The 14,198-nt window shown below is 44.0% G+C and overlaps 1 protein-coding gene and 1 long non-coding RNA gene across 2 annotated transcripts; one reads left to right on the forward strand and one right to left on the reverse strand.

Annotated features, from left to right (window-relative positions):
• Positions 1-1,496: 1,496 nt before the first annotated feature.
• LOC149091368 (uncharacterized) lies at positions 1,497-3,032 on the reverse strand. The gene is made up of 3 exons (XR_016196739.1): positions 2,818-3,032; positions 1,648-2,754; positions 1,497-1,573 (listed from the first exon to the last, which is right to left on the reverse strand). It is a non-coding gene; the product is annotated as an uncharacterized LOC149091368 (long non-coding RNA).
• Positions 3,033-9,258: 6,226 nt separating this feature from the next.
• bin (biniou) lies at positions 9,259-13,853 on the forward strand. The gene is made up of 4 exons (XM_018102740.3): positions 9,259-11,003; positions 12,223-12,499; positions 12,559-12,922; positions 13,225-13,853. The coding sequence occupies exons 1-4, from the start codon at positions 9,931-9,933 to the stop codon at positions 13,476-13,478; spliced, it is 1,968 nt and encodes a 655-aa protein (XP_017958229.1). The 5' UTR covers positions 9,259-9,930; the 3' UTR covers positions 13,479-13,853.
• Positions 13,854-14,198: the final 345 nt, after the last annotated feature.

The following is a 14,198-nucleotide window of genomic DNA, read 5'->3' on the forward strand; positions in this document are numbered from 1 at the left end:
GAATGCCATCAACGTTGGCGGCCAGCAGCAGCAGCAGCCAGCGCCAAATGGCAGCAGTTGCATTCGGATATCATTTGTACTTTTCGAAAGTCGAACGAGCATTGATGGGCTTGGGTTGCGGGACAGCACCCTGGAATAGCTTTTGATAAGTCATTTATTTGCATCTGACTGGAAGTTGTTGAAAATCGAACTGGTACTGGAAGGATTGATGGGTTGCGGAACTGTGAACTGGAATAGCTTTTCACAACTCATTTATCTGCATACATATGGAAAACTTTTAGGGTCGCAGTGCAAAAGCTGCTGCAGCATTAACGCGGACGAGGACGTCACATGCTGCGCCCTGTGTTCTGCGCCCCAGTGCTTTGTCTACGTGGATGCCATCAACGGGTCATGATTTACACATGTTTACACGAAGAGTGAGGATGGCTGCGGGGGAGTTGGAATGCCCTCATGAATGAATGATAGCCGCATTGCAGCAATGTTGCTGTTGTAATTTATCGTAAAAACTAAAGCGGCAACGGAGGCTAGAGAATTATGGAATTATGCGGTTAGAGGGGCTAGGGCGCACAGGAGTGCGAGGAGTGCAGATGCTCAACGCTTTGGGTGGTCCAATTGGTTGGCCGTCGCGTCGCGCGAGTGCAATGCGGCGCATGCAAAGCGCATGCCGTCTTCTTCTTGCTCGGCTGTCTTACTCGTCATCGGCATCATCGTGATCATAGCTGTTGTTGTAGTAGCTGTGGTTCCAGTGCTCTTGTTGCTGTTGTTGTTTTTGCTTGTTGAATAAAAACCGTTTGCTGATGCCAACAAATTTGACGAACGTCGACGTCAACGTCGGCCAAACTTCAATCGGCGTGCGCACAAAAGCAGAAACTAAAGCAAACAACAACAACAACCATAGCTACATCAGCAGCAAAGCAGAAGCAACAACAACAGTTAAAGGATGGCAAGGCCTTGAAATAGATATGTACGAGCATGCGTATGCATATGTGTGTGTGTTTGTGTGTGTGAGTAGTTGTATTGCTCTCTCTCTCCCACACCTCTACACACACACACACACACGGGCCAGACACCGTTTAGCACATGTGTTGCCAGATTGCCTGGGCAAACTCAAGATTAAGATTAATTTCGTCGATAATTTGAAAGAGGAAAAAGAACACAACGCGCAGACACTTTTGGAAAACTTTGCGTGGCGGCTTTTTATGCGTTGAAAGGTTGAGCAGACACACGGCGGCTGTTCATCTCGTATCTGGAAGCTAGCTATGGGCGTGCTCCACACTCAACTGCGGCTCCATTGCTTGCCTTCAGACACACTCTTGATAGATGGATGCTCGACCGCCCGTCGATCGTCGACTGCGTCAATCGCTTTGATTTTCGGCACTTTACAAAGCCGTCGAGCAAGTCAATGGGCTGACAACTACAGAAAATAAATACCTAAAACTTATGAATGCCAGATTAAAGAGTTAGCATATTGTAGGTACTAGAAAAAATACTGAAAATAATTGCGACATTCCAGTTGGAAAGAATTTACTGTTCATTTGAATGGCCGGCAAAATGGGAGTCCAAAATCGTAAAACTGAGAAATATGTGCAAGTATTTAACTAAAATTAGCAGCATTCAATTTGTTTACATTGAAAAAGTAATAATTACCCAAAATACAGAGAGCCCAAGAAGACAAAAATGTGCTGTATACAATCCCACACTCACACACATAAATACATGTACGCACATAGGTCGATCGATCGGCTGGCTCCTAGACCCAAGGAAAAGTACAGATGAAAAACTAAAAAAAAAAAAAAAAACGTATTTCGACTGTTGAGTCGGCAGTCGACACAAGTGCGGCCCGTGTCGAGATTTGGTATTGTTTACATTAGCCATAGGGAAAACCGAATCGTACATGGCCATACGGCTGCAACCTGCCCGGGAATGGGGCAGGGAATCCGGGCTGCAGTAGCAGCAGGAAACAAATATCAGTGGCAGTGCAATTGAATTGCCATAAAAACTGGTGCTTTGGCTCTCGGGTCTCGGGCCTCGGTTCTGGGTGTGAAATTTATGAATTCCCGTTCCAGTAGCAGCGGCAGCCAGTTGAATACTTTTGTCATGGTGATGGCAGTGATCAGAGATGAGAGCTACGTGGGAGCTTTTAAGCACCTGCCAGCTGATAGAATGCAGTTTTCCAGCGAATTATGCAATAATCATTTCCAATTGGGTTTCTCGATTTTGCGCCAAATCATCTTAGTATATATCTGATCCAATTCGGATCGAATTTGTGAGATCGTTGCTAGACTTTGCCAGGGGCAGCAGCCTCAAAGCCATAAAATGACGATGGAACTACACAGTCTTTATTTTATCACTCTTTATGGTTATAATACTTTTTTCTTGTTTCATTAGTTCCCTGGCCTGGGCAGCTATTTTCGCTTGGATCTTACTTGTTGCTTTATGGCTTTATAATGTCTAGAGCGCTGCGTTTTATGATCTTCGTGTGCTCGCCAGCCAGCAGAGAACTATATATGCAAGTGATTCATGTTGCTGCATAATCTGTGATCTATTATGTGAATTGTTGTGCCTGGGCGCCGCCATTTGGTCAGTTTCCTAAAAATAAGAACATTCGACAATTTAAAAGAGATATTTCGTCCCGTTAAGCAATTTTAAATGCAGCTCATTTTTTGCTTGGATTTTTCTTATTTCCCTCCTTCTTCTGCCCCTCCTTCTTCTCCGACTCCTTCTTCGGCTTGCAACGAGGACCTGGGTCACTGCCTGTCTTGAAATATATCGTCATTATTATAAAGGGGGAATTTCGAAGTGATTTGCTCTACGTACGCTTTTTTGGGCAAGTCTTTTCATCAACATGCTTCATAAGGCTATCCGTTCCCTTTATAGTTCTGGAGCCCTTACTGGCACTGAGTGCTCGACTGGTGCTTAGAAGCCCGTAGCTGAATCCGAGCGGGGAAGATTTCAACGAGCGTCTCATTTCAGAATTTTGTAGAAGGCTTTTCTAAAATCTAAAATCTATCTTGATTTTAATCTTACTTGAATTAGTCAATTCACATCACAATTTACGTAGCCTGCTTTGCTCTTTATTAGATTTATTTAGATTTAGTAAGTTTTAAAGATTTTAAGGCAGATAAAATACACTTCCACTTTATCCCAGTAAGTAGCTTACTGTCAGACCTAAATTTCTTTCTATATTTGCTAATTTTAACAAATAGCTAATTAGTTTTCATTATAATAATACAAATGTTTAGAAACCCTACTAATTACCAACAAAACATGGACCAATTCGGATTACAGATCTTTAGATTAATAACTCAACTGACATGTGCCAGACGCCGCAGATTTGGTGGCTCTAGTTTTGGTGTTTTGAAGTTTGGGTATTGGATTACACATTCCCCGACTCCTGCGCTACCGGATCTCAAGTGGCGACCACACATTACCGAAAACCCGAGTCCGAGCATCAAGTGTGGACCGCAGCGACAATATCTGGGAGTCGATGCCATGTCAAAATATTTGTCAGCGCCTCGTTTTACGCCGTACAATCGTACGACGGACTGCCGCTGCGTCAGGATGTCGCCGGTAATTAACCCAAATTTAAATAAATGCGATCTCCCCCTGCGAGCCACTTGAAGAAAGGCTATGCATTGGTAGTTAGACATATATGTATGTATGTGTTCGTATATATGTATATATGTGATTTCATTTTCTACTCAATTCTCTGGTATTCCACAAATTTCATTTATCATAGTCTTTCGTAGGCCTAGCTGGAACCAATGGATCTGGAGGTTGTTGTTCTTCAAATGTCTGCCAATTATTCCTGGAGCAGTTCGGTATGTTCCGACACATCCGATCGAGCATGCCACATGCCACACAGGTGCGCTGTCCCGCAAGGCCAACAGAAACGAGTCGAAAGGAACAAAAACAGCGCAATAAAAAACGCTGAAATGTGGGATGAGCTTGAATATAAAATGTACAAGGGCCAAGAACAAAGCAAAAATTATGTGAGCGACAACAACAACGGCAACCACAAGAGCAATAAGAAGCCCAAGAACAATTACCAAGAGGCAATGACGACAATACGCGTCAGTTGAAATGAAACAGATGCCAAAAGTTCGAAGATCGAAGATCGAAGATCGAAGAGCGGCTGCACGCAGCAGCCGTCGCAGCAGCAGTCGGAGTCTCGGCCAACAGCTTGCCACATGCCACAGACTTATTTGAGTTCAACACTTATCACACAATCAGCGAAATTCAGCCTAGGCATTGCTGGCATTGCAATAACTGTAATTTATATATGTATGTAGCTGGTTGGCCGAGGGAGCGAGCAAATCGCATTAATTTCATTTCTGTTGCTGTTTCCTGTTTGCGCTTCCTTTCGCACAGCGTTTACCATTTTCCATTCTCACCTGGCCGGGTGAGTCAACGGATTTTTAAGTGCCGGCTATTAAACCAAAAGCTAAACAAAAGCCCAAACCAAGTGCCAAGTGAAAATGACTTTTGTGAGCCTCAACGGATCGTCTGTCGGTTGCCTTTAAAAGTATTTCGTTTTCTTGAAATTCACCCTCTCTCTCCCTCTGTCCTACTCTGCTGCTTTTTCTCTTTCTTTCTTGCTTAATTTTCTGTTCAATTTGGCGCAATTATTGCGCACCGAATAGTCTATAAATTGTTCGATTTTATTGCGCCAGCTTCGACAGCTGAATGCCGCACCAACTGCCCCATTCAACTGAGACTGCCCGTTGCGTGTGCTCTCTCTCCCCCTATCTCGCGCTCCCTCTCTATCTCTCGCTCTGCGCGTGTAGGTTTTTATGATATTGCCACAGTTTGCATGGTAGTTTGGCAATGGCATCCAGATCGCACAATAACTGGCAGCTGGCAGCCAAACACACGTCGTGTTGGCCATCTTGCGCAAATGTCGGCTGCGGCGGCGACGTTGGCAGCGGCGGCCATTTTGAAATTGGAAATCTGAAATTGTAATCCGGTTGAGCAGGCAAGGTGTTTATGGCCGCACTGTCGCTATTTGAGTGCCAAGTGTGGCAACATTCTGGCCAGCCAAGCCAGCACATAAAAACTCGATAAGAAACAATCTTGAACTGAGCCAACAAATGTATTTGGCTTGAATAGCTCACACACTGGCGAGAAAATGTATGATGGATAGATGTAAGCGATGGATCTAGTTATGATAGGTTGTTTAGCATGAAGACCTTATATATAATATATTATAATTATATAAATAAGAAAATATTTACCAAAGCATCAAAATTCACTGTGTTAGCTTTTTATATTGGTTAAGGTCTTGAAATCTTGCTCAGGTGGAAATAGATGGATGAATGCATTTATGATAAGCTCACATATAATTTTGTTTATTTTAAAATAGCTAAAAATTATTTTTAAAAATTTTTTAATAAAAATGTATAAAAATATACAACAGATTTTATGCAGCTGAGTAATTTAATTCTAATCTAACAGTGGATATATCTAAAAGGAATTCTTTAATTAAAATATTGCTTTATACCAAAATATAATATTTTAAAATATTATACATTATATATTATATTAATTGAAATAAAAACAGAGAATGATTTCTCTACTCTCATCAGATTATATATTGTACATCAGTGACTAAGCACACAAAACAATTGATATCAAAATGGTTTTGCTCTATAAACATTTGTTTCTTTTCTCCAAGTTATTGAATTTGTTCTTCATTCTCACTTTACTGTTTATAAATACATTTATTGCGTTGGTATGTCACCGAGTTTTATCCAAACAGAATTCCATAAGCGATTCCCTACTTAACTTAACCAACCGAACGCTAAAATATCGCATAAATATTTACAAAAAGCAAAGTCGTGGGAAAAAACAATAACAAATGGGTTTAGATATTTAAAAAATATATTGAAGTACGTATATACGTATGTATATTGCCGCCACACGTGACTCGAATTCTGCATAAAAGCTGGGGGCATAAACAAATCCGGGAATCCACTTATGAAGACATAAAACCTAACTATTTGGTTAGATCTGGGCTAGAAATTGCAACAAAACAAAAGTGTAAATATTTAAACAAAGAAACGAGCACAGCTAAAGAGTGAGACAGAAAGTGAGAGAGTGAGAGTGAGAGGGAGATAGGGAGAGAGAGTGGCACAAATCTTAACTAGAGACTGCATAATTTTGCTCGCAGCAGCGTGTGTGTAAATATTTTGAATTTTTGACTATTTGATTATTTGTTGTCCGGCGGATCAACTGTCTTAATAAACGCTGCTGCGGCATGGCAGGTGGCAGGGCGTGGCCGGAGGAAGCTGCAATTGTTTGCTTTTGCCTGTTGTTGTAGGTCAGTATGCAAAAACAAATGCGCCGCAGCTCCAACTTGTATATAGAACGCCTCCCCGGAGGCGTGGTCGTGGTCGTGGCGTGTAGGCAAAGGAATCGTGTGTTTAGAGTGTGTTTAATTGTTAAATGTTTATTAAACTACAGCACGAGGCAAGTTTAAACAATGCTGGCCATGGCCGGCATTTGGTATTGTTTGGTATTCTTTTGCATTGCCCAGACGAGAGAGAAGCGCGAGGCAGAGGGCGGGCGGCAGCCAAAGGAGTATGAATGAGAGAGAGCTAGAGCATCGCTGAATCAATGGGATCGCCGCTTTGTGTACTACAACTCAACTTGCTGCAGACGGCGGACGCGTCGTATACATAATTTTGTTTACAAACGTCCATAATAGTAAACAATTTGGCCATTTAATAACATTAACATTAAATTAAAAGCAAAACAAACGCCGTACAAGAAGCGAAAATATCAAGTGAGATGAATTGTGTTATCTTTATTATGATTATTTGAACTTGAAACAGGAAAAAACGAGATGTTGATGACGACTTTTGTTTGGGAATTCCCTGTTGAAGCCTGTGGGTGGATCGAGAAAGAGAGAGAGAGAGAGAGATAGGGAGAGCGAGAGTTAAATAGAGAGTAATTGCTATGGCCAGCGGACCACACAAGATCCAATGTGAGCTGTGTTGGCGGAACTGTTGACCCAGTTAAGATGACGCACTGTTTGGCTTTGCCCTGGAATCGATGGCTATAAATACAAGGCGCGATGTCATGTCAAAGAAAAATTCGATCGGCCAGGCAGTGGGGAAAATTCTCTAAACATTTTGCCAGCAGAAAAATCAAGGAAATGCGACAGGAAAACAGATGAAAATAAAGCAAAATCAAAGAAAGGCCAAGCAATTGTGTATACAAATTTATATATATTTTTAACTCTTTAAATTGATTTATAGCTGCTGTTCTGTTGTTCTTGTTGTTGTTGTTGTTGTTGTTGCTCTGATAAATTCCGTTTGCTCTTTGTATTTTGGTCAATGTCATTTAGTAAGAAAAACGATTTCTTTTAAATCTTCTCTCGCACCTGGGCAATTAATTAATTAATCGCCAGAGCCAGAGCCACAGAGCAACAGCCATGGGCCAATTGGAATTGTATTGTTTCGGATGCCTGTTTAATTTATTCCTCACTCACAATAAATTCGTTTCTCTTGCTTTCTGGTTGTGCAGCAACGAAAACAGCACGCAAAAACCGAAATAAGAAATAATAATAATCAAACGTAAAAATAATTTATGGCCTGTCCGCAGAGACCAGCAGAAAAATGGCCTACACATACATATGCACATAAATACATACATATATAGATGACTTTAAATGCTGTGCTGAAAAACGCTCCACAATTGCCCCCCCAGAATTATTGTTGTTGTTGTTGTTGTTGCTTTGCGGTTATTGTCTGTGAGTTCCGCGAAAAGTTCCTCTGAAATGGCGAGTGCTTTGGCAAATTGTCTGCTTCTGATATATATGCCAAATGAAATTAAAATATCTTTCAGGCCACGCAAAAGTCAAATAAAATGGCCCAAACGAAAAAAGGAAGAAAATAATAATAAGAATTGATTATATAGCTAACAAAATTGTGCGCTGTCGTTGTTGTTGTTGCTGTTGTTGTTGCTGTTGCTGCCCGCAGCGCCAATCGCGCCTGACGCATTCGACAAATAGAATTCGTTTAATGTAAACAAAACTCCGCCTCCGTGTGCCTCTCTCACTGTATGTGTGTGTGTGTATTTGGGGATTGAAACGTTGCCCGATCTCTTGGCACCAAAAAACCAGAAAAACAAAAAAAACAAGTTGCGTGTGTGGAGAGCAGAGCGTAGAGCGTAGTGCGCAGAGAGCTGAGAGCGGCCTCGTCGCCATCGTCAACGTCGCGTCGTCACGGTCGCGCGTCGGCGTAGTGCTGACAGCAATGGCGTCACTCAGGGAACAGACACAATGAACAGGGAACATCAGCAGCGGCAGCAGCGGTGGCAGAAACCCACGCCCGGACCCGTACCCGTACCCGGAGTCGAGCCATGCAGAGAACGACTAAATCAATTAACAGCTCGTTTGGATGCCGCGCCAGAGCATCGGCCATCGATTTCCTTTCGATGAGTGCCAAATGTTAATTCATTTGCACTAATTGGGGTTTCGAGATCTGGGTTTCCCAACTATTTATTAACTGTTGACTGTGCCAGAAACAGGAGACCGACACGCTCGACGTGGGCACAATAACTACGACTATCTGAAGACGTGACTCATTCTAGGCATTATTAAACACTGTATAGCATAGGATTCTCTAGGTATATAAAGAAATTTTTGTTTTGATATTGCAGAAGTTCTATAATGGGTATGCAAATTTTTAATTTGATTGAATTAGAATTAATCAATATGCCTATCAAGTTTTAAATGCCCCATAAATGATAAATGATAAGCTCAACTATCGAACGATAATCACTTTAAGGCCACTTGAGAGGGAAATAGAAAGAAAAGACTTCTCTGAAAAAAATTGATTATTAAGTTATCCAATGGGACCTAAACATAATAATGGACATTCAAGTCCAACATCAATAGAAAGAGAGAGAGAGAGAGAGAGAGAGAGAGAGAGAGAGAGAGAGAGAGTGAGAAGACTGCTGAACGCAATTTGTAATTAAGTCTTTACTTCACTTTTGATGTTTTATCCGAGGTTTCTAAGCTTGAAGGCCGCAAACTTTAAGCAACAAAGAGTTGACAGACTTGCCTTAAACCAACTATAATAGATTACCTATACAACTATATAAGAAATAAACTAACAAGCAACTATAAACTACTTCCCTCTTTCTCTCTCCCTCTCTCTCTTTCACTGTATAGATGATGTTTCTAATGCTCAAAGCCAAAACCCTACTCAAACTCTAGACTAACTGCTGGTCGGACAATATATTATGTATTTCCTTATACACATATAATGCCATTGAGAAAAGAAACATTATGCGATTGGATCGTTTGGCCAGCTCGCTCGTATTGCTGCAATTCTGAGTCAAAGACCCAGCCGCACGCTGTCTGCTCCTGGATGTTTGTCATGCCAATGCGCAGCTCAGGCTCCAATGGCACTAACCACAGATATGTCACATGCAGTGCTACCAATACGCATAACAGATCCGCAGAGAGAGAGAGAGAGACAGAGGGAGAGGGAGAGGCAGCGAACCAAATGGCAGGCCAATTAGCTGCAAGTCAAATTGGAAATGCGAGAGTGAGCGATGCGCAGGCAGCAGCGAGAGAGCAAGAGTGCGAGCGAGAGCGGGAGAGTGTGAGCGCATTTGCGTAAGGCGTAGGCGAACTAAAAAAAGAATATGTGTGCTCCGTTCAAGTGGAGCGTCGTCCGTCGAGGCCCGAGCACTATTCAGAGCGACGAGAACGTCGAGATCGCCAACAGCTTGCAGTTAGTCGAGAATAGCGAAGCCGCGCGGTTGTATCACCAAAGGCAACGGATCAAACTGAAAGACTAATAGTAATCAAAAATAATAAATAGAGAAAACTGTGCAACTGTGAACCAAAGAAAAGACTCGGTTAAAAAGCAAAGACTTTGATTGCGTCCCATTTGGCAAGTAGAGAAAGTGCGTAAAATGATCAAGAGCGAGGAAGTGGCATCTGAGCTGAGCAGCCGCACAATGATTGCTGACCCACTGGGTGGCTTTGTGGGTGGCTCGCACTATCATCCGCATCACACGCATCATGCGCTGGGCAGCGGTGCCCAGCATCTGCATGCGCACACCTTTACCCATCACACGCCCTCGCACCTGTATCGCGCTGGAAACGCGCTGCCCGCTGGCAACTTCCAAGTGATGGGCGGCGATTCACCCACAGAGCTGGTCGACGAGAAGCCAAACATTAGCTATATGGAGCGCAAGTACTATGCGCCCACGCTGGATGCCACGGGCAATGCCACGCCCAATGCACAGCACTATGGGCTGAGTGCACTGCACAGCATGGGCACGCCGCCGGCATCGTCGAGTCCGATTCCGCCGTATGGCGTGCTGATGCCAGCCCATTCCGTGGGCTCCGTCTCGCCCAACTCCAGCTCCAAGACGCCCACCGATCAGGACATGTGCATCAGCTCGTCGGTGGTGAAGCCGCTGCAGCTCCAGCACATTAACCACCAATATGCCTCCACCATCAAGTACTGCACCAACAACACCATAGTCAGCGCCAATGACTACCATCAGCTGGCTCTGCACGAATCGGAGCAGCAGCAGCAGCAGCAACAGCAGCAGCAACAACAGCAGCAACAGCAGCAACAGCAACAGCAGCAACAACAACAACAGCAACAGCAACAACACTCTCCCGGCGGCTACATGCCACGCCACTCCGCCTCGCCCACCCAGGTCATTGCGAATACCCACGGACATGGCATGTCTGTGCTGAACTACTCGAGTGCCAGCTCCTCGCCTGCCAAGTCACTCAACGGCTCCGAGACGGCCGCCTCGAGCGCAGCTCACGACAGTGCCAATGCGCAGCAGTCGAAGGTGAGCGGCTCCAGTGCTCAAGACAGCAGCACGCCGGACACCACCAAGAAATCCGGCACTCGTCGCCCGGAGAAACCAGCCCTAAGCTACATCAACATGATCGGGCATGCCATCAAGGAGTCGCCCACGGGCAAACTGACGCTCAGCGAGATCTACGCATATCTGCAAAAGAGGTGGGTACCACATCTCAAGTACAGTATATATTTATGTATATATACACACATACATTGGAAACTGAGCTCGGTCGATCGAGTCCCGTTGTTATATAATAATAACCACTTGAGATTGAGGCTATAATGCGCAGTATTGAATGTCGTCCAGCATGTGCGAAGCTTAAGAGCTTGAAAGCCTTTTTATGTCGTAGGCCTTTTGCGTCTGAACCCCGCCAGGCAGCTCCAATGTCAGAAGTTGTTCAAGTTGTAGAAATGGTTCAAGTTTTTCAAAACAATATAAAATATAAGACGATATCATACAGTAGTCTAAAGTAATCCCCTACATATATCCTATTAGCCATTAGTTAAAAAGTCATAAGCGAAAAGAATCCACTCTGACATCTAGACAATTTCCCAGTAAGATAATCTTCGACTTCAGCTTATCGCGGCTATTGATCATTTGATATTTATATTTTACTTTATGAAAAGTAAAAGTCTTCAAGTCTAAACAATCTGGCTAAAAGCCCTAGAGTATGGCTCAGCTTTTGGCTCTTGTCGGCCATTGCATTCCCAAGCGCCGCAGCCAGCAACAGAAGCTCAAGTGACCAGCTGGGGCCCATTACCGACATCGACACCCAGCCATTGGGTACCGGACACCGATCCCAGATATAGCCAACATGAGAGTCGCTGGGAACGGGGCGAGGCACCTAAAAGTGTTTCGATTTTCATGTGTCGCTTGCGTTTATTTACTCTCCTCCGATATTATTTAGTCAACAAAAATATGATCAGTTCCAGTTACCCCAAGCCAGCGCCAAGGCCCGAGCTCAATGGCCATGCTAGAGCTCTCTGTCAGGCGCATCCTTTTGATTGCTCATATTTCTCAGAGCATGGCACTTTATACGTATATGAATGTTTGGGTATTGGCGACGATCACGGCTGGGAACCAGACAAAGGCGGAACGGAATGGGCCATGGCAACGCTTGAATGCAAAATGCGTGAGAGGATTTAGCGCTGACAACGATTGTTTGTTGTTGCCCATGTCTGAGAGCCCGAAAAGTTTTTAATTGACTTTTGTGACGGACACTCAAAGCTCATTAGAATAAAGAGAGATAGATATAGAGGGAGAGAGAGAGAGAGAGGTGCTGCGAGTGGGGAGTTATATTGGATGTGCAGCTGAAACCAATTGCTTATATAAATAAACTGAATCTGATTCTCTGGCTGTCTCTGTTTTTGCTTGCAGTTATGAATTCTTTCGCGGACCCTACGTGGGCTGGAAGAACTCGGTGCGTCACAATCTCAGCCTGAACGAGTGCTTCAAGAAGCTGCCCAAGGGCATGGGCGTCGGCAAGCCCGGCAAGGGCAACTACTGGACCATCGATGAGAATTCGGCGCACTTGTTCGAGGACGAGGGCAGTCTGCGACGTCGTCCACGCGGCTATCGCTCCAAGATCAAGGTCAAGACGTATACGGTTAATGCGAACAGCTTCTACAGTGGCAGCTATGCCGATGCGGGCATGGTAAGTTTCTGAGATGCATATGAAAGAAAACCATGTCCTAACTTGCTCCACTTCCGCAGGAGAACGCCAACTTCTATGCAACGCCCGCCTATGCCAGCTACGATTACAGCGCAGCGGCTGCTGGTCCCTCGGCTGCGCAGGGCTTCAGCGATGCCTGGAACGTGCATGCGGCTCACAGTGGAGCGCCATCTGTTGGCGTTGGCACGCTGCCGCAGTACTCGAACATCACCTGCCTCACGGCCGTGGGCAACAATCTGAATGGCTCCCCCACTCCTCCGTTGGCACACTCGGCTCTGGGCATGTCCTCGACGGTGGGCCCCTCCAGCCCGCCCGGTGCGGCGCTTCAAAGTGATTATGCGCCAGCCGCCAGTCTCGTGGCTGCCGGCTACTCCTATACAACAAGTGGCAGCGGCTTGGATAACGGTAAGTGCCCCACTGAGCCAGTGCGTCCCGCTCTCTGCCTGGGTGTTCCTGTCAATCAGAGTCGTTTAATCGCTCACTGAGTTCACAGGGTGTGCGTGTGTGTGTGCGGGGCATTTTGATCTCGAATTACCACCGCATAGCAACACATGGTACGAGTTTTATTGCTGCCGCTGTCGACATCGGCGTCGGCATCGACCGCGGCAGCATCGGCGTCTCGGCACTGTGTGAATTTTAGCGCCGGATCATAAAATGCGCTTTTTAATCGTGTCTTGTTTGTTTCCTCTGCTTGGGCTATTTCGCAGGTCTGCGCTCCATGTCGCTGCAGCAGCTGCCGGCATTGTCCTCCATACAGACGTCGCAGTCGCAATCGCATCATCATCATCATTCGCATCATTCTCAACACCCGCATCATGGCAGCATGACGCCGCCGCCATCTCAATCGGGCAACCATGCCGATCGTTCGCCAATCGATTTCAAACCGGTTTACCTGCCCATGACTCCGCCTCCGACAGCGGTGAATGGCGGCTACTATGAGACAATCAAATATTCAAATTAGCTTAGCCAAATCAGATTAGCCATATAATTTTCTACATCTATGAGTTCTTTTGCATTATTACCTCAAAGGATAATCAATTAATAAGTGTTAGGCCCTAAGTAGTTGCAGACAAAGTTAGTTGCTTAAAGCGTAAGCGAATTAATTATTATCAAATAAAGTATATTATATAATTAGCATGTATTTATAAAGCAAATAGTCAAGCATTGTTTGTGATCAATCTGTTCAAATTTTCTACAAATTTGTTCGACTGGCAGATGACCTATAATCAGTTGTACTCTTAAATATTCAGTTTCTATATTTCTTTGCTACTATTCTCTGCTTATAAGTTTCTTATCATAAAATAAAATAAAAACACATGATATTAAATATATAAAACTACTTTTTATTTATTTGGATATATTTTAATAATAATTAAAATGAACATAATATAAAATGAACATAATATATAATATAAAACTATAAAAACCAAAAAAGTTGGACGTATATAAATATCTAAAATATATCTTTTTTTTTAATTTTTAAATTGCGCGCAATGTTCAAGGGAATTTAGTAAATTTGCGCACAGCCAACTTCATGTAAGCAGCATAATTGCGTACTGTGAAGTTGGCTGTGGTACGGTAAAGCAGTGCTCGTCATGCTGTGCACTGCTTAGTTAGCGCTGCTCGAAGTGGCTTTTAAATCTTACTTTTAAATGTTCATTTTCCAACAGTCTGGCAACAA

This window comes from Drosophila navojoa, chromosome 4 (genome assembly GCF_054131105.1).
Source record: "Drosophila navojoa isolate 15081-1374.11 chromosome 4, UAZ_NAV_1.0, whole genome shotgun sequence".
NCBI lineage: Eukaryota > Metazoa > Arthropoda > Insecta > Diptera > Drosophilidae > Drosophila > Drosophila navojoa.

Bases quoted from the DNA above. Each gene is read 5' to 3' on its own strand.
- bin (XM_018102740.3), top strand. From the start codon at position 9,931: ATGATCAAGAGCGAGGAAGTGGCATCTGAGCTGAGCAGCCGCACAATG. The intron at 11,004-12,222 runs GTGGGTACCACA...TTTTGCTTGCAG, and splicing joins TACGCATATCTGCAAAAGAG to TTATGAATTCTTTCGCGGAC. The intron at 12,500-12,558 runs GTAAGTTTCTGA...CCACTTCCGCAG, and splicing joins GCTATGCCGATGCGGGCATG to GAGAACGCCAACTTCTATGC.